This window comes from Triticum urartu, chromosome 3A (assembly GCF_056163025.1).
Source record: "Triticum urartu cultivar PI428250 chromosome 3A, HENAU_Tu73, whole genome shotgun sequence".
Classification (NCBI taxonomy): Eukaryota; Viridiplantae; Streptophyta; class Magnoliopsida; order Poales; family Poaceae; genus Triticum; species Triticum urartu.
Window position 1 is genome coordinate 11,291,009 of NC_141875.1, and position 23,560 is coordinate 11,314,568.

Consider the following 23,560-nt stretch of genomic DNA (forward strand, 5'->3'; position numbering starts at 1 on the left):
CATCTGCAAAAATAATTAACTAAATAGCACTTTCCAAATAAAAATTACAGCAGTTCTCGTGAGTGCTAAAGTTTCTGTTTTTTTTACAGAAAGTGTAACAAGACTTTACCCAAGTCTTCCCAACGGTTCTACTTGGCACAAACACTAATTAAACACAAAAAACACAACCAAAACAGAGGCTAGATAAATTATTAATTACTAAACATGAGCAAAAAGCAAGGAATAAAAATAAAATTGGGTTGCCTCCCAACAAGCGCTATCGTTTAACGCCCCTAGCGCTAGGCATAACAAGCAAGGATAGATCTAGGTATTGCCATCTTTGGTAGGCAATCCATAAGTGGCTCTCATAATAGATTCATAAGGTAATTTAATTTTCTTTCTAGGAAAGTGTTCCATGCCTTTCCTTAATGGAAATTGGAATATAATATTTCCTTCCTTCATATCAATAATTGCATCAATCGTTCTAAGGAAAGGTCTACCAAGAATAATAGGACATGAAGGATTGCACTCTATGTCAAGAACAATAAAATCTACGGGCACATAATTCCTATTTGCAACAATAAGAACATCATTAATTCTTCCCATAGGTTTCTTAATAGTGAAATCCGCAAGGTGCAAGTGAAGGAAATATGCCCTAGAGGCAATAATAAAGTTATTATCTATTTCCTTATATCATGATAAATGTTTATTATTCATGCTAGAATTGTATTAACCGGAAACATAATACATGTGTGAATACATAGACAAACAGAGTGACACTAGTATGCCTCTACTTGACTAGTTCGTTAATCAAAGATGGTTATGTTTCCTAACCATGGACAAAGAGTTGTTATTTGATTAACGGGATCACATCATTAGGTGAATGATCTGATTGACATGACCCATTCCATTAGCTTAGCACCCGATCGTTTAGTATGTTGCTATTGCTTTCTTCATGACTTATACATGTTCCTATGACTATGAGATTATGCAACTCCCGTTTGCCAGAGGAACACTTTGTGTGCTACCAAACGTCACAACGTAACTGGGTGATTATAAAGGTGCTCTACAGGTGTCTCCAAAGGTACATGTTGGGTTGGCGTATTTCGAGATTAGGATTTGTCACTCCGATTGTCGGAGAGGTATCTCTGGGCCCTCTCGGTAATACACATCACTTAAGCCTTGCAAGCATTGCAACTAATGAGTTAGTTGTGGGATGATGTATTACAGAACGAGTAAAGAGACTTGCCGGTAACGAGATTGAACTAGGTATGGGATACCAACGATCGAATCTCGGGAAAGTAACATACCGATGACAAAGGGAACAACGTATGTTGTTATGCGGTCTGACCGATAAAAGATCTTCGTAGAATATGTAGGAGCCAATATGAGCATCCAGGTTCCGCTATTGGTTATTGACCGGAGACGTGTCTCGGTCATGTCTACATTGTTCTCGAACCCGTAGGGTCCGCACGCTTAAGGTTACGATGACAGTTATATTATGAGTTTATGCATTTTGATGTACCGAAGGTTGTTCAGAGTCCCGGATGTGATCACGGACATGACGAGGAGTCTCGAAATGGTCGAGACATAAAGATTGATATATTGGAAGCCTATGTTTGGATATCGGAAGTGTTCCGAGTGAAATCGGGATTTTACCGGAGTACCGGGAGGTTACCGGAACCCCCCGGGAGGTATATGGGCCTTAGTGGGCCTTAGTGGAAGAGAGGAGAGGTGGCCAGAGATGGGCCGCGCGCCCCTCCCCCCCCTTGGTCCGAATTGGACAAGGAGAGGGGGCCGGGCCCCCTTCCTCCTCTCTCTCCTCTTCCCCCCCCCCCCCCCTCCACGAATCCTATTCCAACTAGGAAAGGGGGGAGTCCTACTCCCAGAGGGAGTAGGACTCCTCCTGGCGCGCCTCTCCTGGCCGGCCAGCCCCCCTCCCTTGAACCATTATATACGGAGGCAGGGGCACCCCCTAGAGACACAAGTTGATCCACGTGATCATATTCTTGGCCGTGTGCGGTGCCCCCTTCCACCATAGTCCTCGATAATATTGTAGCGGTGCTTGGGCGAAGCCCTGCAATAGTAGTACATCAACATCGTCACCACACCGTCGTGCTGACGGAACTCTTCCCCGACACTTTGCTGGATCGGAGTCCGGGGATCGTCATCGAGCTGAACGTGTGCTAGAACTCGGAGGTGCCGTAGTTTCGGTGCTTGATCGGTCGGGCCGTGAAGACGTACGACTACATCAACCAAGTTAACGGTTCCGTTGTCGATCTACAAGGGTACGTAGATCACACTCTCCCCCTCTCGTTGCTATGCATCACCATGATCTTGCGTGTGCGTAGGAATTTTTTTGAAATTACTACGAAACCCAACAGTGGCATCCGAGCCTAGGTTTTATATGTTGATGTTATATGCACGAGTAGAACACAAGTGAGTTGTGGGCGATATAAGTCATACTGCTTACCAGCATTGTCATACTTTGGTTCGGCGGTATTGTTGGACGAAGCGGCCCGGACCGACATTACGCGTACGCTTACGCGAGACTGGTTCTCCCGACGTGCTTTGCACATAGGTGGCTTGCGGGTGACAGTTTCTCCAACTTTAGTTGAACCAAGTGTGGCTATGCCCGGTCCTTGTGAAGGTTAAAACAGCACCAACTTGACAAACTATCGTTGTGGTTTTGATGCGTAGGTAAGATTGGTTCTTGCTTAAGCCCGTAGCAGCCACGTAAAACATGCAACAACAAAGTAGAGGACGTCTAACTTGTTTTTGCAGGGCATGTTGTGATGTGATATGGTCAAGACATGATGCTAAATTTTATTGTATGAGATGATCATGTTTTGTAACCGAGTTATCGGCAACTGGCAGGAGCCATATGGTTGTCGCTTTATTGTATGCAATGCAATCGCGCTGTAATGCTTTACTTTATCGCTAAGTGGTAGCGATAGTCGTGGAAGCATAAGATTGGCGAGACGACAACGATGCTATGATGGAGATCAAGGTGTCGCGCCGGTGACGATGGTGATCATGACGGTGCTTCGGAGATGGAGATCACAAGCACAAGATGATGATGGCCATATCATATCACTTATATTGATTGCATGTGATGTTTATCTTTTATGCATCTTATCTTGCTTTGTTTGACGGTAGCATTATAAGATGATCTCTCACTAAATTATCAAGAAGTGTTCTCCCTGAGTATGCACCGTTGCGAAAGTTCTTCGTGCTGAGACACCACGTGATGATCGGGTGTGATAGGCTCTACGTTCAAATACAACGGGTGCAAAACAGTTGCACACGCGGAATACTCAGGTTATACTTGACGAGCCAAGCATATACAGATATGTCCTCGGAACACGGAGACCAAAAGGTCGAGCGTGAATCATATAGTAGATATGATCAACATAGTGATGTTCACCAATGAAACTACTCCATCTCACGTGATGATCGGACATGGTTTAGTTGATTTGGATCACGTAATCACTTAGAGGATTAGAGGGATGTCTATCTAAGTGAGAGTTCTTAAGTAATATGATTAAATTGAACTTAAATTTATCATGAACTTAGTCCTGGTAGTATTTTGCAAATTATGTTATAGATCAATAGCTCGCGTTGTTGCTTCCCTGTGTTTATTTTGATATGTTCCTAGAGAAAATTGTGTTGAAAGATGTTAGTAGCAATGATGCGGATTGGATCCGTGATCTGAGGTTTATCCTCATTTGCTGCATAGAAGAATTATGTCCTTGATGCACCGCTAGGTGACGGACCTATTGCAGGAGCAGATGCAGACGTTATGAACGTTTGGCTAGCTCAATATGATGACTACTTGATAGTTTAGTGCACCATGCTTAATGGCTTAGAATCGGGACTTCAAAGACGTTTTGAACGTCATGGAGCATATGAGATGTTCCAGGAGTTGAAGTTAATATTTCAAGCAAATACCCGAGTTGAGAGATATGAAGTCTCCAACAAGTTCTATAGCTAAAAGATGGAGGAGAATCGCTCAACTAGTGAGCATGTGCCCAGATTGTCTGAGTAATACAATCGCTTGAATCAAGTGGGAGTTAATCTTCCAGATAAGATAGTGATTGACAGAATTCTCTAGTCACCATCACCAAGTTAGTAGAACTTCGTGATGAATTATGATATGCAAGGGATAATGGAAATGATTCCCAAGCTCTTCGTAATGCGGAAATTGACGAAGGTAGAAATCGAGAAAAACATCAAGTGTTGATGGTAGACAAGACCACTAGTTTCAAGAAAAGGGCAGAGGGAAGAAGGGGAACTTCAAGAAGAACAGCAAGCAAGTTGCTGCTCAAGTGAAGAAGCCCAAGTCTGGTCCTAAGCCTGAGACTAAGTGTTTCTACTGCAAAGGGACTGGTCACTGGAAGCAGAACTACCCCAAGTGATTGGCAGATAAGAAGGATGGCAAAGTGAACATAAGTATATACATGTTATTGATGTGTACTTTACTAGTGATTATAGCAACCCCTCAGTATTTGATACTAGTTCAGTTGCTAAGATTAGTAACTCGAAACGGGAGTTGCAGAATAAACAGAGACTAGTTAAGGGTGAAGTGACGATGTGTGTTGGAAGTGGTTCCAAGATTGATATAATCATCATCGCACACTCCCTATACTTTCGGGATTAGTGTTGAACCTGAATAAATGTTATTTGGTGTTTGCGTTAAGCATGAATATGATTTGATCATGTTTATTGTAATACGGTTATTCATTTAAGTAAGAGAATAAATTGTTGTTCTGTTTACATGAATAAAACCTTATATGGTTACACACCCAATGAAAAATAGTTCGTTGGATCTCGATCGTAGTGATACACATAATCATAATATTGAAACCAAAAGATGCAAAGTTAATAATGATAGTGCAACTTATTTGTAGCACTGCCGTTTAGGTCATATTGGTGTAAAGCGCATGAAGAAACTCCATGCTGATGGGATTTTGGAATCACTTGATTATGAATCACTTGATGCTTGCGAACCATGCCTCATGGGCAAGATGACTAAGACTCCGTTCTCCGGAGCAAGCAACTGACTTATTGGAAATAATACATACTGATGTATGCGGTCCGATGAGTGTTAAGGCTCACGGCAAGTATCGTTATTTTCTGAACTTCACAGATGATTTGAGCAGATATGGGTATATCTACTTGATGAAACATAAGTCTGAAACATTTGAAAAGTTCAAAGAATTTCAGAGTGAAGTGAAAAATCATCGTGACAAGAAAATAAAGTTTCTACGACCTGATCGCGGAGACAAGTATTTGAGTTACGAGTTTGGTCTTCAATTAAAACAATGTGGAATAGTTTCACAAACTCATGCCACATGGAACACCACAGCATAATGGTGTGTCCGAATGTCATAACCGTACTTTATTGGATATAGTGCAATCTATGATGTCTCTTACCGATCTACCACTATCGTTTTGGGGTTATGCATTAGAGACAGCTGCATTCACGTTAAAAGGGCACCATCTAAATCTGTTGAGACGACACCGTATGAACTGTGGTTTGGCAAGAAACCAAAGTTGTCATTTCTTAAAGTTTGGGGTTGCAATGCTTATGTGAAAAAGTTTCATCCTGATAAGCTCAAACCCAAATCGGAAAAGTGCGTCTTCATAGGATACCCAAAAAGTTACTGTTGGGTACACCTTCTATCACAGATCCAAAGGCAAGACATTCGTTGCTAAGAATGGATCCTTTCTAGAGAAGGAGGTTCTCTCAAAAGAAGTGAGTGGGAGGAAAGTAGAACTTGATAAGGTAATTGTACCTTCTCCCTTATTGGAAAGTAGTTCATCACAGAAATCTGTTCCTGTGACTACTACACCAATTAGTGAGGAAGCTAATGATGATGATCATGTAACTTCAGATCAAGTTACTACCGAATCTCGTAGGTAAACTAGAGTCAGATCCGCACCAGAGTGGTACGGTAATCCTGTTTTGGAGGTCATGCTACTTGACCATGATGAACCTTCGAACTATGAAGAAGCGATGGTGAGCCCAGATTCCGCAAAATGGCTTGAAGCCATGAAATCTGAGATGGGATCCATGTATGAGAACAAAGTACGGACTTTGGTTGACTTGCCCAATGATCGGCAAACAATTGAGAATAAATGGATCTTCAAGAAGAAGACTGACGCCGACGGTAATATTACTGTCTACAAAGCTCGACTTGTCGCAAAAGGGTTTTGGCAAGTTCAAGGGATTGACTACGATGAGACTTTCTCACCTGTAGCGATGCTTAAGTCTGTCCGAATCATGTTAGCAATTGCCGCATTTTATGATTATGAAATTTGACAGATGGATGTCAAAACTGCATTCCTGAATGGATTTCTGAAAGAAGAGTTGTATATGATGCAACCGGAAGGTTTTGTCGATCCAAAGGGAGCTAACAAAGTGTGCAAGCTCCAACGATCCATCTATGGACTGGTGCAAGCATCTCGGAGTTGGAATAAACGCTTGATAGTATGATCAAAGCATATAGATTTATACAGACTTGCGGTGAAGCCTGTATTTACAAGAAAGTGAGTGGGAGCACTACAAAATTTCTGATAAGTATATGTGAATGACATATTGTTGATCAGAGATAATTATTCTGCAAAGCATAAAGGAGTGTTTGAAAGGAGTTTTTCAAAGAAAGACCTCGATGAAGCTGCTTACATATTGAGCATCAAGATCTATAGAGATAGATCAAGACGCTTGATAAGTTTTTTCAATAAGTACAAACCTTGACAAGATTTTGAAGTAGTTCAAAATGGAGCAGTCAAAGAAAGAGTTTTTGCCTGTGTTACAAGGTGTGAAATTGAGTAAGGCTCAAAGCCCGACCACGGCAGAAGATAGAAAGAGAATGAAAGTCATTCCCTATGCCTCAGCCATAGGTTCTATAAAGTATGCCATGCTATGTACCAGATCTATTGTATACCCTACACTGTGTTAAGCAAGGGAATACGATAGTGATCTAAGAGTAGATCACTGGACAGCGGTCAAAATTATCCTTAGTGGAATAAGGAAATATTTCTCAATTATGGAGGTGACAAAAAGGTTCGTCGTAAAAAGTTACGTCGATGCAAGTATTGACACAGATCTGGATGACTCTAAGTCTCGATCTAAATACATATTGAAAGTGGGAGCAATAAGCTAGAGTAGCTCCGTGCAGAGCATTGTTGACATAGAAATTCGCAAAATACTTACGAATCTGAATGTGACAGACCCGTTGACTAAAATTATCTCACAAGCAAAACATGATCACACCTTAGTACTCTTTGGGTGTTAATCACATAGCGATGTGAACTAGATTACTGACTCTAGTAAACCCTTTGGGTGTTGATCACATATCGATGTGAACTATGGATGTTAATCACATGGTGATGTGAACTATTGCTGTAAAATCACATGGCGATGTGAACTAGATTATTGACTCTAGTGCAAGTGGGAGACTGAAGGAAATATGCCCTAGAGGCAATAATAAAGTTATTATCTATTTCCTTATATCATGATAAATGTTTATTATTCATGCTAGAATTGTATTAACCGGAAACATAATACATGTGTGAATACATAGACAAACAGAGTGACACTAGTATGCCTCTACTTGACTAGTTCGTTAATCAAAGATGGTTATGTTTCCTAACCATGGACAAAGAGTTGTTATTTGATTAATGGGATCACATCATTAGGTGAATGATCTGATTGACATGACCCATTCCATTATCTTAGCACCCGATCGTTTAGTATGTTGCTATTGCTTTCTTCATGACTTATACATGTTCCTATGACTATGAGATTATGTAACTCCCGTTTGCCAGAGGAACACTTTGTGTGCTACCAAACGTCACAACGTAACTGGGTGATTATAAAGGTGCTCTACAGGTGTCTCCAAAGGTACATGTTGGGTTGGCGTATTTCGAGATTAGGATTTGTCACTCCGATTGTCGGAGAGGTATCTCTGGGCCCTCTCGGTAATGCACATCACTTAAGCCTTGCAAGCATTGCAACTAATGAGTTAGTTGCGGGATGATGTATTACAGAACGAGTAAAGAGACTTGCCGGTAACGAGATTGAACTAGGTACGGGATACCGACGATCGAATCTCGGGTAAGTAACATGCCGATGACAAAGGGAACAACGTATGTTGTTATGCGGTCTGACCGATAAAAGATCTTCGTAGAATATGTAGGAGCCAATATGAGCATCCAGGTTCCGCTATTGGTTATTGACCGGAGATGTGTCTCGGTCATGTCTACATTGTTCTCGAACCCATAGGGTCCGCACGCTTAAGGTTACTATGACAGTTATATTATGAGTTTATGCATTTTGATGTACCGAAGGTTGTTCGGAGTCCCGGATGTGATCATGGACATGACGAGGAGTCTCGAAATGGTCGAGACATAAAGATTGATATATTGGAAGCCTATGTTTGGATATCGGAAGTGTTCCGGGTGAAATCGGGATTTTACCGGAGTACCGGGAGGTTACCGGAACCCCCCGGGAGGTATATGGGCCTTAGTGGGCCTTAGTGGAAGAGAGGAGAGGTGGCCAGAGATGGGCCGCGCGCCCCTCCCCCCCTTGGTCCGAATTGGACAAGGAGAGGGGGTCGGCCCCCCTTCCTCCTCTCTCTCCTCTTCTCCCCCCCCCCCCTCCACGAATTTAAACCATGAGTATAATCATCCACAAATTCACAAATTCAATCCGGCATAAAAATCCGGCATAAATTTTTTGTATAATCATCCACAAATTTAAACCATGAGTAGGGCAATTATGTATCATTAGTTTCATTCTCTCCCAAGCTTGTGCAACATGTTCATGATCAAGTTTCTTAAAATTCATAATATCGTTTCTAAGAGAGATGATATTAGCGGGAGAAAAATACTTAGAGATAAAAGCATCTTTGCACTTATTCCATGAATCAATACTATTTTTATGCAAAGACGAAAACCAAGCTTTAGCACGATCTCTAAGCAAAAAAGGAAATAGCTTCAATTTAACAATATCATTATCCACATCTTTCTTCTTTTGCATGTCACACAAATCAATGAAGCTATTTTGATGGGTAGCGGCATCTTCACTAGGAAGGCCGGAGAACGGATCTTTCATGACAAGATTCAGCAAAGCAGTATTAATTTCACAAGATTCAGCATCGGTAAGAGGAGCAATCGGAGTGCTAATAAAATCATTGTTGTTGGTATTGGTGAAGTCACATAATTTAGTATTATCTTGAGCCAGCGTGACAAGCAAGCAAACTAACACACAAGCAAACAAAAGGCAAGCAGGCAAAAAGAGGCAAATAGAGAAGGAGAGGGAGGATAGAGAGAGAGGGCGAATAAAACGGCAAGGGTGAAGTGGGGGAGAGGAAAACGAGAGGCAAATGGAAAATAATGTAATGCGGGAGATAAGGGTATGTGATGGGTACTTGGTATGTTGACTTTTGCGTAGACCTCCCCGGCAACGGCGCCAGAAATGGCTCGTTGTCGGGAGTCAAATCTTGACTTGCGCGAACCTCCCCGGCAACGGCGCCAGAAATCCTTCTTGCTACCTCTTGAACACTGCGTTGGTTTTCCCCGAAGAGTAAGGGATGATGCAGCAAAGTAGCGTAAGTATTTTCCTCAGTTTTTGAGAACCAAGGTATCAATCCAGTAGGAGGCTACGCGCGAGTCCCTCATACCTGCACAAAACAAATAAATCCTTGCAACCAACACGAATAGGGGTTGTCAATCCCTACACGGCCACTTACGAGAGTGAGATCTGATAGATATGATAAAGATAATTTTTTGGTATTTTTGTGATAAAGATGCAAAATAAAATAAAGGCAAAGTAAAAAGCAAAGGAAATAACTAAGTAGTAGGAGGTTAATATGATAAAGATAGACCCGGGGGCCATAGGTTTCACTAGTGGCTTCTCTCGAGAGCATAAGTATTCTACGGTGGGTGAACAAATTACTGTTGAGCAATTGACAGAATTGAGCATAGTTATGAGAATATCTAGATATGATCATGTATATAGGCATCACGTCCGAGACAAGTAGACCGACTCCTGCCTGCATCTACTACTATTACTCCACTCATCGACCGCTATCCAGCATGCATCTAGAGTATTAAGTTAAAAACAGAGTAACGCCTTAAGCAAGATGACATGATGTAGAGGGATAGACTCATGCAATATGATGAAAACCCCATCTTGTTATCCTCGATGGCAACAATACAATACGTGTCTTGCTGCCCCTACTGTCACTGGGAAAGGACACCGCAAGATTGAACCCAAAGCTAAGCACTTCTCCCATTGCAAGAAATATCAATCTAGTAGGCCAAACCAAACTGATAATTCGAAGAGACTTGCAAAGATAACCAATCATACATAAAAGAATTCAAAGAAGATTCAAATATTATTCATAGATAGACTTGATCATAAACCCACAATTCATCGGTCTCAACAAACACACCGCAAAAAGAAGATTACATCGAATAGTTCTCCACAAGAGAGGGGGAGAACATTGTATTGAGATCCAAAAAGAGAGAAGAAGCCATCTAGCTAATAACTATGGACCCGTAGGTCTGAGGTAAACTACTCACACTTCATCGAAGAGGCTATGGTGTTGATGTAGAAGCCCTCCGTGATCGATGCCCCCTCCGGCGGAGCTCCGAAACAGGCCCCAAGATGGGATCTCGTGCATACAGCAAGTTGCGGCGGTGGAATTAGGTTTTTGGCTCCGTATCTGGTCGTTTGGGGGTACGTAGGTATATATAGGATGAAGGAGTACGTCGGTGGAGCAACAGGGGGCCCACGAGGGTGGAGGGCGCGCCTGGGGGGTAGGCACGCCCCCCTACCTCGTGGCCTCCTATTTTGTGTCTTGACGTAGGGTCCAAGTCTCTTGGGTCTTATTCGTTGAGAAAATCACGTTCCCGAAGGTTTCATTTCGTTTGGACTCCGTTTGATATTCCTTTTCTTCGAAACCCTAAAACAGGCAAAAAACAACAATTCTGGGCTGGGCCTCCGGTTAATAGGTTAGTCCCAAAAATAATATAAAATTGGATAATAAAGCCCAAATAATGTCCAAAACAGTAGATAATATAGCATGGAGCAATCAAAAATTATAGATACGTTGGAGACGTATCAAAGAATTACCCATTTGCTTGGCAGGGGATGTACAAAGGCGCCAAAGGCGGTTGCAGTGTGGTACTTGAGGCGGTGGCCACACAGGACCTCTGGATTTGGCACTCCTTCTTTGGTATGCCAGGAACTCACAATGACATCAACGTGTTGCAGTGCTCTCCTGTCTTTGCCAAGCCTGTTGAAGGTCATTCTCCTCCGGTGAACTTCGAGATCAATGGGCGGCACTACAACAAGGGGTACTATCTAGCTGATGGCATCTATCTGAGATGGTCGAAATTTGTGAAGAAGATCTCAAACCCTGTGTCAGGAGGCAAGAACGCCTGGTTTGCGAAGGTTCAGGAGGCTTGCAGGAAGGATGTCGAGCGGGCATTTGGTGTGCTCCAATCTCGATTTGTTGTTGTCCGGTACCCCGCTCAGACCTGGTCGAAAGATCAAATGTGGGAGATTATGACTTGCTGTGTCATCTTGCACAACATGATCATCGAGAGCGGGCAAGAAGACCCAGTGTTTGACACTGAACCATACTACAGGCAGGGTCCTCTAGCCGAAGTTGATCACCAGCTACCGGCAACCTGGACTGCCTATCTCAGTATGCGTCAGGAGATCCGAGACCCACAGGTGCATCATCAACTGCAGCAAGATCTGATAGAGCATCTATGGAGGCTCAAGGGCGACGCCGGGCGCGACGTGTGATGAAATATGAGTTTTTATTTGTTAAACTATATAATTTGTATTGAACTATTTGTTGTTGTACTATTTTGTTGAAGTATTTGATATTTCTGTGATGAAATATGTGATAAAAAATTTATGTGCGTAATTGAACGTTGAACAACGGCGAACCACGCCAAATATGGGCCTATTGTCGCCCATATGGGCCCTTTATTCGCCGAAATGGGGCTAAAAAGTGGGTCAATATCGGCGTCAGGGGGCGACGACTGGGCGCGAAACCGCCCCCAGCGCCGATTGTATCGCCGGCTCGCCCCCAGGGGGCGATTTTTATGCGTCCTTGGGGGGCGAACGGCTGGAGATGCTCTTAGTCATGCTCTTAGTCCAAACATCTCACTGAACAAGTAATATTTGTTAGGAGATCTTTTAGGATTCAACAGCAGGAGAGGAAACTAAGACTTAGAATATCTTATGCATGTCAGTGTAAAGTTGGATGAGAAAACACCACCAACCAGGGAAAGTAACAAATGAAGCAAATAATGTGTCTCACCCACCTTCTGGGTTGGTAGGAACTATGAGTAGCATTATTGTGCATTTGCGGTTGAAAGTCTCCAGGTTTGTTACAGAATAAAGTGAAGTACCAGAAATCTTAAATGATCCATTATTTACAGTGAAAAGTGAAAACAGCATGGTTACATATTGAAGTGTATCCTCTGACAGAAACAGCAGAGAAATCTTTCTAACCGAATTACGCTTTACACACCTTTTTCACACAAAAAGAATTCAAATTGACACAATAGTAAAATCTGGAGAGATATGTCATATGTGATTCAACCTTGGTTGTTCCAATTTGTGTTATGTTTCACTATATCTTATGGAATTGCTAATCCTTAGTTGAGTGAGAGAGTTTAGTCCCTAGATTAGCCTTCGAATTTGCCTTCTGACCGTGTGACAGCGATCCAACAGCTCACACATGATTTAGCCAGACCCTTTATTTTACTGCAGTAGTAAAACACTTGACTAATTATCTTGTAAACAATCTACGCCCTGTGGAGTGTCTTCTAATGGTGAAGAAGCTCCAGAGCACGGGACAAGGCGCCACTGAACCGAGCGACATCGAGCGTGACGTTCTGGCCGACCAGGTACTCCGACCGGAGCGCCAGGTCCCTCAGCACACGGTGGTCACGTGGGTACAGCTCCGCCAGTGTGCTCTCCCCGACGGCGATGCCGTACTGCACGTAACCGAGCCCCATGTCGCCAGCCGGCTCCCCGAAGTCGTCCCTCGCCATGGCCTCCAGCCCACCCAGCGGCACCACCTGTACCACCACAGCCCCTGGCGGGAGGAACACCAGGTTGGTGAGCCCAGCGCCGTGAACACCCACCAGCACATCACACGAGTTCACCAGCCGCGCAAAGGCAGCCAGGTCCGAGTGCTGCTCCGCCTCGCCGACGATCACCTCGTAGCCAAGCATGGCTGCCGCCTGTGCAACAGCGCCCATGTTGGTGAACGCCCTGGTTGTCTTCCGGGAAATGATGAGCAGCCTGGGGCGCCGCGGGCTCTTGATATTGTCACTGCCATGTAGCAGCCGGATGGCGGTGTCTCTCTCGAGGCCGTAGGATCTCCGGGCAAGGCGGGCAAAGTCTGCCATGGAGTAGTGCCCACCGACAGTCTTCGCGGTGTCGATACTCATCTCCTTGTGGAAGCTGAGGCCGACGACCACATGAGGGTAGCAGAGCACGTCTGCGCTTTGCCTGTCCATGTCAATGACAGCGTGGCGGGAGAGCCCCCGGAGCAGCGGTCGGTACTTGTCAAGCCACCACGGTGGGGCGTCGCTGACAAGGAGGTGCACATCGCTGCGGAACCGGCTGGCGGTGATGAAGAGCGGGATGAGTACGTCGGTGAAGTCATGGAACATGTTGCCTGCGTAGCCGCCGGCCGAGAAGACCACCGCTGGGGCGGCACTCTCGGCCGTGCATCCCGGAGCGTAAGGTGATGAAGGGGTGACCGACACCAACACCTCTGTGACATTGGTGAGTGCATGGCCATCATTCTTCCTCGCGTGTGGCTTCATCCTCCATGACCGGCGCCTCACAGAGACAGAGGGATGGAGGAGGGCAATGATGGTGACGTTGGAGAGGATTACCCGGACATCGCCCTTCAGCTCGCATACATCTGATCTTAGGCTCGACATGTCACACTCACACAGAAGCGCTCCTTCGTTTGCAGAGTACATCTTTACTTCTTCCCACGCCACCGAAGATGCTGAACCAGCTGAAAACAGCAACCTCACTGCAAAACACAAAATAGAGTAAATGAACGTAAAATTGGCAGAAACAAGACCCCAAAATGTGTTTTTCCTAGAGCAACCGGCAGGAGCACTCTCTATTCATCGACAGGCCAAAATGTCAAAGCAACCATAACTTACATGTCTGCAGAGGAACTGCATGCCTGAATAGCACCATGAGCGAAATCGGCGCAAGAATGCATACTGCAAACAGCACCAATCCAACCTTGACAGTAAGACTGATTATTTTCTTATCAGTCACCATCTTGCAATGCTGAGATCCTCAGAGGAGTAGCAATGATACTCCCTGAGTTGCTTCTATGCTTATATTCTAACCTGCTCTGTTAGTTCAAACATCTCATTAAACAGGTAATGTTTGTTGGGAAGATCTCTTAGGGATCACCAACAGAATAAGCAGCTACGCCCTAGAATAGATTGGGGGGTGTTGTGTAAAGTGTATCCAGAGACAAAAAGTAGCAGATAAATATTCCAAAGGAGATGACTCACTCAATCATGGAGAACATACCTTTTCATAACTCGTAACAATTCGACACGCCCAAAGGAAATCTAGTGCAGAAAACAGAGCATGATTTTCAAACAAATGAGATGAACATAATAGTGAAACATAAAGCTTAGTTTCCATCAGAAAACTTGGTGCTGGTGGACACTGATACCCCAGGTCAGGGTAAAGGTCTACAGTGCAACAGTGGACATGTTAGGTGTTAGACTAAAGAAAATACTGTTTCAGTTAGTTGGTCCAACCCCTTTGGTAGAATAACGACAAGGAGGATTCTGCTCATGGTCAAATCCTCCTTGCCAACATGTGAAGCAACAAAAGAAATTCAGAAACTTGGAAAATAATCAGGCAACCTTTGAGCTAGGTTCAGTGGCACTTTTAGACTTTTAGTAGCCCACAAGAGAAATCTTGCATTTCACTTCTTCAAAAAGCTTCTACAGATCTTAAGTGGAAAATATATTCAAAGAGAGGCCATCATAAACTTATAATGTTAAACATAGGAGTATCACAAAAGATGCATACCACTAGCAGAAAATGTTACTACAAAAGAATGGAAATTTACAGATCTCGAGACTCTATCAACTACTCTGCCAGGACTCTGGGGGAAGATCGATGGAAAAACCCAGAGCAATAATCACCTCCTTGCCTTTTGTTGATCTAGTATTACATTCAAGATCCTTCCAGGCACATAAATTCTCTTCCTGATGGTCTTCCCGTCCAAATATTTGGAGAGTCTCTCGTCTGAGGCTGCTATTTGGAACACATCATCCTCGGAACACTCCCTGTCAACAAGAATTGTACCCCTGGTCTTCCCATTGATTTGCACGGGGAGCACAATCTCTGATTCCTTCAAATACTCATTCTTTGCCTGCACAGAATAGAAAGAGATCAAAATACTTTATGCTAAAGTTAAAAAAAGTTCATTGACGTGAAATTTCAATCCATAGACATATACCAGACTAGCGATCCAAAAGATACCCTTATTATCTTGACTAAGGTAATTTGTTAGTAACTGCTATCTAACATTTATGAAATCTTGTTTATTTAAATGTACAATTATTATTCCTAAAAAAGGTATAATTATCCCACCTAATAACTATTAAAATCAAAGCAGTAAATCTAATAATCTTCATCTTAAATGCATCAGCAATGTATGCTCGCTTGGTACCAAAGGAAAGCAGGACAGGTTTGAGTTTACCTCTGGAAACTGTTCATGGGCCAATGATTGTGAGTGTCCAAGACGAAACCAAAGCTCCTCGGCCAAGTGTGGTGCAAAAGGTGCTAGCAACAGAACAAAGGAGTCTATAACAAATTTCGGTTGAGTGTCCCACTGTAAATAAAGTGAACATCACATCAGATTCTTCTAGAACTTATGTGGTTGTACAACCAGATAAGCTAAAAAGCATGTTTACTAGAAGCTACACGGTTGGGTGTTAAACCAAGCAACCTCTAGTTCCATTTACGTTAAAATTGAATATTCTGGCATAAAAAAAACTATGGAAATTACTAATGCCAGCTTTACGAGAGATTCTGTGCCTACCAATACTTTACCAAAGTGTGACCTGAATGCATTAACGAAGAAATACTGCATGCATTAAAGTGAATATGAAATGAAACACAAAGGTCCTTTGCGTTTTCTCGGAAAATATGCACTTGTGCACAGTTGCTCGTGACAGCAATCTGCATAAAAAGCTTGCACAGATTTCAATAACTTCGTGTTTTGGCACATAACTGATGCAACAGAAAAACTCTGTTCTGCCATCTTTGGGACTAGCAAAAATGATGTGTACTATGAACGCTGGCAACTTAATCCTTCAAGGGGGCATGCACAGCATGTCTGAATTTACCTTGTATGCGGCATTCACAAACTCCATCATTGCAGAAATTGCAGTGTTAAACCTTGTTTCCTGAATCTCCTCTGAAACCTACAAACAGAATAATAGATGTTATCCAGGAGTGAAGAAGTAATCATCACAACAACACAACTTGAGGAAAAAAGATCAATATGCAATTAAGGTAGTAAGGTTTCGTCCCATTTGGCCGCCTCCATACTGCAATCATCATAAGTTTTGAAATATTTCAAACAGAAGGCAGTATGGTTTGTGGAATGAGTTTATAAATTCTGTCTCCAGAGCAAACCAAACACCTCTGTTATGTTTTACTTGTTAGCTGAAACATGGTAGAAGTTCCCCAACCAGACAGGCAACTCTAATAAACCAAACAAGTTGCATGGTTTTCATTTCAGAGAGCATAAGTGCAAAAAATGATATTTCACCCTTGTGACAACTGTGACTGTGTGACCTACCCTTGCAATGCATTTGTGAAGAACACGGAGCTGCTCAAAGGTTGGTTCGACATCAATGGCCATAGTTCCATCTTTATATGATCCATCTGGTAATGGTGCGCCAACCACGAGTCTCCAAGTCCTACCTAGAAACCGATGCACACCTTCAATTCCACCAGTGCTCCATGTTTTTGAATCTCTGTATGTATCAAATTTTCTGTTAACTTACTGAAAATGGTTCTATTTCATCTGTAAAATTTAATGCAGCTTTCTTTTGTAAAAGAAATGTACCTCAACGGTCCCATGAACATCTCATATAAGCGGAGAGAATCGGCACCATATTCTGAAACCACGTCATCGGGGTTGATGACATTTCCTCGACTTTTACTCATTTTGTATGCGCGGGCATTTAGACGTATCTTTGGATCATCCTTCAGCACATAATGATCTCCAACTTTTGTGATCTTAAGAACATAGAAGCAAGCAAGTGTCAATCTCCAAACTTGTATACCCAAATGAATATAGAGGATCACAACACACCTTATCTGCTGGTACTTTTTCTTGGATGCAATCACTCAGACTTGAATCTGAGTCTGCAGAAACCCATTTGCCTTCGTTGTCTCTATATGCAGTATACTCAACCTGTTACGACACCCTTACTTAGGAACGGAAAAATGCATGACAAAGATGTAGAATGCCTTAAAGAAAATGGCTCCACCTACTTCTCCCAGTATTAATCCTTGATTTATCAGGCACTTGAAGGGCTCTTTAGTGGAGACCACACCAATATCATACAGAACCTAGAGAAGTAGAGAGATCATTTGGTTAAAGAAACATACAGCCAAAAGATATTACTAGATTTGTGTACTACAGGCCTACGTGATATACAAGCAGGGAGAAAAGGCATAGTGAACCAGAAAGAGTAATCATTGGTCCCTGAATATCCTAAGAGCTGAATCCGGCTAACAAGAGCTGAAATTCCACTGTGCAATGTTATTATGTTAGTTGGGCACATACAGATTCAGGCCTCTCAGGTTGTTTTTAGATTTCATGTACAAAAGACCAAACACACCTTTAACAAAATCTCATACAATACGCAGGTGACAAGCTGATACCAACAGCATTAACAAATTCAACTATGTTTCCCATAGTATACATCACATGAGATAGACCAGGAACTTTCCCATAGCCTTCAATTGGTTTGTAGAAGGGGAAATTTTTGTATCGAATAAGAATCGGACCTTATGCCAAAATCTTGCATACAGCAAATGCAAGACAGAATGTTCTGCACCACCGACATAGATGTCTACTGGACCCCAATAACTGCATGATATACAAAAGAAGTTACACACACATCTCTTACTGAAGATCAATTGTGAAAGAAGGATGCACCTTTCTTTAGCCTTGTCAACCAATGTGCTGGAATTTTTTGGATCCATGAATCTCAAATAGTACCTGCATAACCATTTAAAAATAGGAAAAGGTAAGGGTTTATAAGTCACTGGCAAACACAGAAAGGACTCACTTAACAGCAAGGGCACAGCAGTCTATCAATGAACAATGATGAGCAATTGCAATATTAAAAAAAACATATTGTTTCAGAGCAAATTACAAATTGTGTACAACACAAAAAGGTTCCTAACATAAAACAGAACTTCTACAAGTATTTATGGAGTATTAAATCCGTGAAAATTGCTGAAATTACAACGTCAAAAAATTTACCAGCATGAACCGGCCCATTGTGGCATGGTGCTTGTTTCTCTTCTTGCAGGCTTCCCAGTTAAAAGATCGGTGGTTCTAACCTGAAAAGGCGGCAAAACACTTTAATACTATATATAGGCAAAACTAAATGAAACTCAATACATATTTTCATGCCAATTTACTAATGAGCAGTAGCTTACATTAGATCTCATGACCCTCAAGTTGAAATGGTATTAAAAAATCAAGCAAATAATGCTAACATTATCCAGTTCTTTCCGGTTTGCTCATTCAAAAACACATGTATAAATGATGCAGAGCAGTCCAACTAAAGGAGGTAACATGCAGCTTTCAGAAATTGTGTTTCTCTGTGTCATCTTTGCGGTTTATAGATTTCCTCATGTATGTTTTTAACTTCACAAATTATAGAAGTGGGATTAACTCTTTCGCCTCTGCAGTTTTCCCTTTTTTCCAACCTTCACACACTGTTTCTTCTCTTTGTTCCAATATGAATATATGATTGATGGACATGCAACAACTTGAGAAGATTTTCAGAAGGGGGGGGGGGGGGGGGGGGGGGGGTTCTTAGCATTACATAGAGATATAAGAAACTCTCTGCACAAGAAATTGTTGAGAACACATACCCAATCTGCTGCTTTGGTCAAAGGGGGCTCCCCAGTACCAGTAGGAGTGAAGTCATCCAATTCAGGAAGAGTTAAAGGCAACTGGTTTTCTGTAAGAGGCACCATTTCATTCGTATCATCAAGGTAAATAACAGGGAAAGGTTCGCCCCAATAACGTTGTCTAGCAAAAAGCCAATCTCGAAGCTTGTAGTTTACCTGGTAATTAGGTGTGCTCAATTAGTCCATCAGAAAAATCATGTGCATGACATTGCTGTAGGATCAAGTGGGGGAAAGAATGCACCTTTTTCTTTCCAAATCCATTACTCTCTACCCAAGCAGTAACTTCTAAAGCAGCATCTTGCGAAAGCATACCATTGATATTTAACCCAGATGAAGAACTGGATGAGTTTATCATGATACCATAATCTGCATAAGCCTCCTCGGAATCACAATTGCCATTGGGTGGACTTACAACCTTAATGATTGGAAGTTCATATTTCAAGGCAAATTCATGGTCACGGGAATCATGTGCAGGCACCGCCATGATAGCCCCAGTGCCATAGCTGCAAGGTTGTTAAGGTTAGCTTTGGAAGAGCAAAGGTAAATACAGGTGTAAACTAGGTTTCATTTTTCTCATTATTAGTAAAATATGCAGAGATAACAACCCAAACTTCATTGGCCAATTTGCTGAATATTCTACCATGCCCCTTTACGTGTATCTGAATAAAGCAACTCTGAAATGGGGAAAAGGTGGATAATGACAACAATAAGGAAACTGAAGTAGACAAAGTGGATTCGGCAGCTGAACTCTAGCAAATGTCGCAATAAGTAGTGTATTCTGCTTACTCATTACATGTAGAATACTAGGTTATCTACTATAATGAAGTCTAGACTTTGCAGCATTTGAGTTTTACTTAAGAGGATGAATGCAACAGGACAATGATGATGCAAAACACAACACTAAAAGACACAGAAGACAAAGATAAGTTTACAAACCTTGCTAAGACATAATCTGCCACCCAAATTGGAATTATCTCCCCGGTTGCTGGGTTCTTAGCATAAGAACCACTGAAAACTCCAGTTTTTTCCTTCTGGAGTTCAGTTCTCTCAAGTTCGCTCTTTCTTGCTGCAACTTCTGTGTATTCCTCTACCTGCTTTTCCAATTAGTCCATATTGACGTTGAATGATGCTAAAGTTCTCAAGACAACAAAAAAGAACATACATATGCACGTTGTTCCTCAGATGTTAGAGACGGCAGCAAAACATGCTCAGGTGCTACAACAAGATATCTGCAGCAGAAAACAAAAGCCAGTTCAATATTGTCCATCTGGATCTAGAAACTGTACTAGCTGATAAAGATTAAAAAATAAGGCAGAATACTCACGTTGCACCAAAAATGGTGTCAGGCCTTGTTGTATAAACTGTCAATTTGGCGCCTAAATCATGTCCTTCCTGGTCAACTGCACAAAATTCAAGCTCAGCACCTTCCGATCTCCCTATCCAATTTCTTTGCATTTCTTTTATGCTCTCAGGCCAATCGAGATCATCCAAATCTTCAAGAAGTCGATCAGCATAAGATGTTATCCTCAGCATCCACTGGCGCATTGGCTACACAGCAAAAGATAAAGTGGATAATATGCCTTTTAGCAGATAGGTACTGAGCAACAGGTTCATTGACATGGCAGAACATAGATAAAAAAGGATAAGCAAAACCCGCAACAGAAAGAGTTACACAGTTTCTACAGCTTACCTTTCTTATAACAGGATAACCACCACGTTCACTGACACCATCAATTACTTCTTCATTCGCCAAAACAGTCCCAAGAGCAGGGCACCAATTGACCGGTACCTCAGCCTGATTGTAAGATAGCAATGCCAGCCTAAAAATCATTGAAAACCACAGATACAACACTAAGCACATAAAAACAGAACCCTAAAAATGAATCGTGCAAAGTAGATGATCAGTTGAAACAAAGTAAATACAGAGCATGTCAAGTCAAATGATAGGCTTTGGAACTCGAACGATGCAGTAAGAAAGGACACTAGTAGCTCTGACCTGGTAAGCCAATCCTCTTTTCAGTAGTTGAAGAAAAATCCATTGCGTCCATTTATAGTAGGCTGGTTCTGTTGTGGAGATTTCACGATCCCAGTCATATGAAAAACCTAATGATTTAAGCTGCAACACAAGAAAGCATCCTCCTAATGAACCAGTAGTAATCAAAGTACTACACAGAACATTTTCACTTTCGTTTCCACAGAAACAACCACGTTCTTATACCAACATTCTATCCATGGTTCGTGAAATAGAGGAGTACATTCATTGTAAACTGGACTTATATAAAGCAGGCGTTGCTTCAATGGTACATGAAAAAGTTTCAGGCTATGAGTCATGGAACATGTATGGCAGGGGTACAACTAATACCCATGGTTTCGCACTGATCAGTCAAAACAAGCACCCTACAAAGCATCTAGGGGAAGTCTCATCTATGATAACTTGTGCCAGTCATAAGTTATAACAGTTGCATCCATGGTTAGACCATTACCAAGATCTTGTTTGGCTAAAACATATTGCCATATTGGCAATGTAGCTCAATTACAGAAGCTTACTTAGTAGCAGAACTATTTTTCTGTTTTGTGTATACTGGGAATGCAAGTGCAAAGCACATCTAATTGGCAGCCCAAAAATGAAGCGTGAGAGCACACTTGACTTGCTACTGTAAATTTGTAATATCTACTAGACCTTAGAAGCAAAAGATGCAACATAGCATGAAGCCATGAAGTATATATATAAATTAAAGGCATTACCTGTGTGCGGAAGCGGTCAATGTTGCGTGCAGTTGTAGTCTTGGGGTGGGTTCCCGTCTGCACACAAAGTTATGACAATTTACATCGTTCAGAACATAGCAGGACACCAAAGTTACCAAAAAATAACAATCCCGATGTAAAGAGACCCTAGAGGAGATTGATTTTAAATGACCTGGATAGCATACTGCTCGGCAGGAAGACCAAACGCGTCCCATCCCATCGGATGCAGGACATTGAAGCCTTTCATACGCTTGAATCTCGACAGAATGTCGGTCGCCGTGTATCCAAGGGGGTGCCCAACATGCAACCCAGCCCCACTGCATGGCAATTTGCGAAATCATGTGAGGTACGAACAACATGTATCTACTTTCAGGGTAGGACTAGGATTCAATTCAGGACGACTATATGCATCCGGGAAGAATAAATTTCAGCATTGACGCCTTCCTGCATAATATTTGGCACAACAGAGGAGGATACTTTCCATATTAGTATTATTCTAGAGAAAACTAAACTAGAGCCTCGTATCCTACTGCATGCAATTGCAAGGCCAGTACAGTACAGCACTACAGAAATTCATGATAAACTGTTAACAATTCGAGCACTGGTGGAGAAACTGAAACTGCAGAACCATCCATTATTCTTACATTACACAACTCAAGCACAAATCCGTGGCGCGGTAGCCCACATATTCATAGCAGACTCGAACAATTCGATGAAGAATTCCATAGGGAGAGCCGGAGAGGAGAGGGGCTGGTACCTGGGGTAGGGGAACATGTCGAGGATGTAGCACTTGGGCCTGGAGGTGTCGAGGCCGTCGCCAATGTCCGGGGTGCGGAACGTGCGGCGCTCCTCCCAGTGCGCCTGCCACCTCGGCTCGATCTCGTCGTACGGGTACGCCCGCCTCGCCTGCGCCTTACCCGCGTCGGCGCCGGCGCAGCAGCGGCAGGAGCGAGCGCGGCGCGGCGGGAGGAGCGCGCGGCGCCGGTGGGCGGCGGCGACGGCGGGAGGGCGCGCGTGGAGCTGGAGCGGCGGGTGCGTCGTGAGAGCCATCGGGGTGGGGTGAGAGGGGGGAGCGGGGTGTGGAGAAGTATGAAGGGGAGAGCAGCGGGAGGTGGCTGCGGGAAGAAGACGACCAGCTTTGGGATAAGGTTTTGGAATTGGACTCCGGACGGCAGGAAATTAGCAATATATCCGCACGAATCGATCTTCATCTCCACCTCGCTTCCGTGACTTCACTAATCATGCATCAGTGCAAACTCCCTCGCATGCGTATATAGACTCCTCCTGCTGTATATTAGTTGCATGCAAAAAAACAAAAAAACTGATGTCATCAAAGATTCCATTTAAAAATATATATTCAAAACGTTTTGTATCTCAAACCGTCGCTCTGATTGAAAAACCGTTTTCACAAAAAAGATTCGTCACGGCGAGACCTTCGAAACTAGATCCCATGTTGGTATGTTTCAGCGACTTTTTCTTTCGGGTCAAAAGTTACCATACCCAGACTAAGTAAGTTACCACGTATATGATACATAATTTATCATCTTATTTATATAAAAATTACCGGGG

General features: G+C 42.7%; 2 protein-coding genes across 4 annotated transcripts; both read right to left on the bottom strand.

The window, feature by feature from the left end:
• Positions 1-12,417: 12,417 nt before the first annotated feature.
• LOC125542354 (alpha-1,3-arabinosyltransferase XAT3) lies at positions 12,418-14,874 on the bottom strand. Of its 2 annotated transcripts, XM_048705360.2 has the most exons (3): positions 14,591-14,874; positions 14,206-14,405; positions 12,418-14,069 (listed from the first exon to the last, which is right to left on the bottom strand). In XM_048705360.2, the coding sequence occupies exons 2-3, from the start codon at positions 14,327-14,329 to the stop codon at positions 12,841-12,843; spliced, it is 1,353 nt and encodes a 450-aa protein (XP_048561317.1). In that variant the 5' UTR covers positions 14,330-14,405; positions 14,591-14,874; the 3' UTR covers positions 12,418-12,840. The 2 variants fall into 2 exon arrangements, with proteins under 2 accessions (XP_048561317.1, XP_048561316.1); XM_048705359.2 differs by having other exon boundaries at positions 14,206-14,874.
• Positions 14,875-15,020: 146 nt separating this feature from the next.
• Positions 15,021-23,147, bottom strand: EMB2369 (tRNA synthetase class I (I, L, M and V) family protein). Of its 2 annotated transcripts, XM_048705358.2 has the most exons (20): positions 22,749-23,147; positions 22,164-22,308; positions 21,992-22,048; positions 21,243-21,362; positions 20,937-21,041; positions 20,571-20,794; positions 20,409-20,475; positions 20,183-20,337; positions 19,488-19,749; positions 19,208-19,402; positions 18,588-18,667; positions 18,258-18,320; positions 18,107-18,188; positions 17,588-17,665; positions 17,406-17,507; positions 17,157-17,329; positions 16,887-17,064; positions 16,429-16,506; positions 15,780-15,911; positions 15,021-15,449 (listed from the first exon to the last, which is right to left on the bottom strand). In XM_048705358.2, the coding sequence occupies exons 1-20, from the start codon at positions 23,039-23,041 to the stop codon at positions 15,216-15,218; spliced, it is 2,823 nt and encodes a 940-aa protein (XP_048561315.1). In that variant the 5' UTR covers positions 23,042-23,147; the 3' UTR covers positions 15,021-15,215. The 2 variants fall into 2 exon arrangements, with proteins under 2 accessions (XP_048561315.1, XP_087402064.1); XM_087545938.1 differs by having other exon boundaries at positions 18,107-18,320; positions 22,749-23,146.
• Positions 23,148-23,560: the final 413 nt, after the last annotated feature.

Bases quoted from the DNA above. Each gene is read 5' to 3' on its own strand.
- LOC125542354 (XM_048705360.2), bottom strand. From the start codon at position 14,329: ATGGTGACTGATAAGAAAATAATCAGTCTTACTGTCAAGGTTGGATTG. The intron at 14,070-14,205 runs GTAAGTTATGGT...TGTGTTTTGCAG, and splicing joins TGCAGTTCCTCTGCAGACAT to TGAGGTTGCTGTTTTCAGCT.
- EMB2369 (XM_087545938.1), bottom strand. From the start codon at position 23,041: ATGGCTCTCACGACGCACCCGCCGCTCCAGCTCCACGCGCGCCCTCCC. The intron at 21,042-21,242 runs GTCAGAGCTACT...TCTTACAATCAG, and splicing joins AAAGAGGATTGGCTTACCAG to GCTGAGGTACCGGTCAATTG. The intron at 17,330-17,405 runs GTGTGTTGTGAT...TATGTTCTTAAG, and splicing joins AAAAAGTACCAGCAGATAAG to ATCACAAAAGTTGGAGATCA.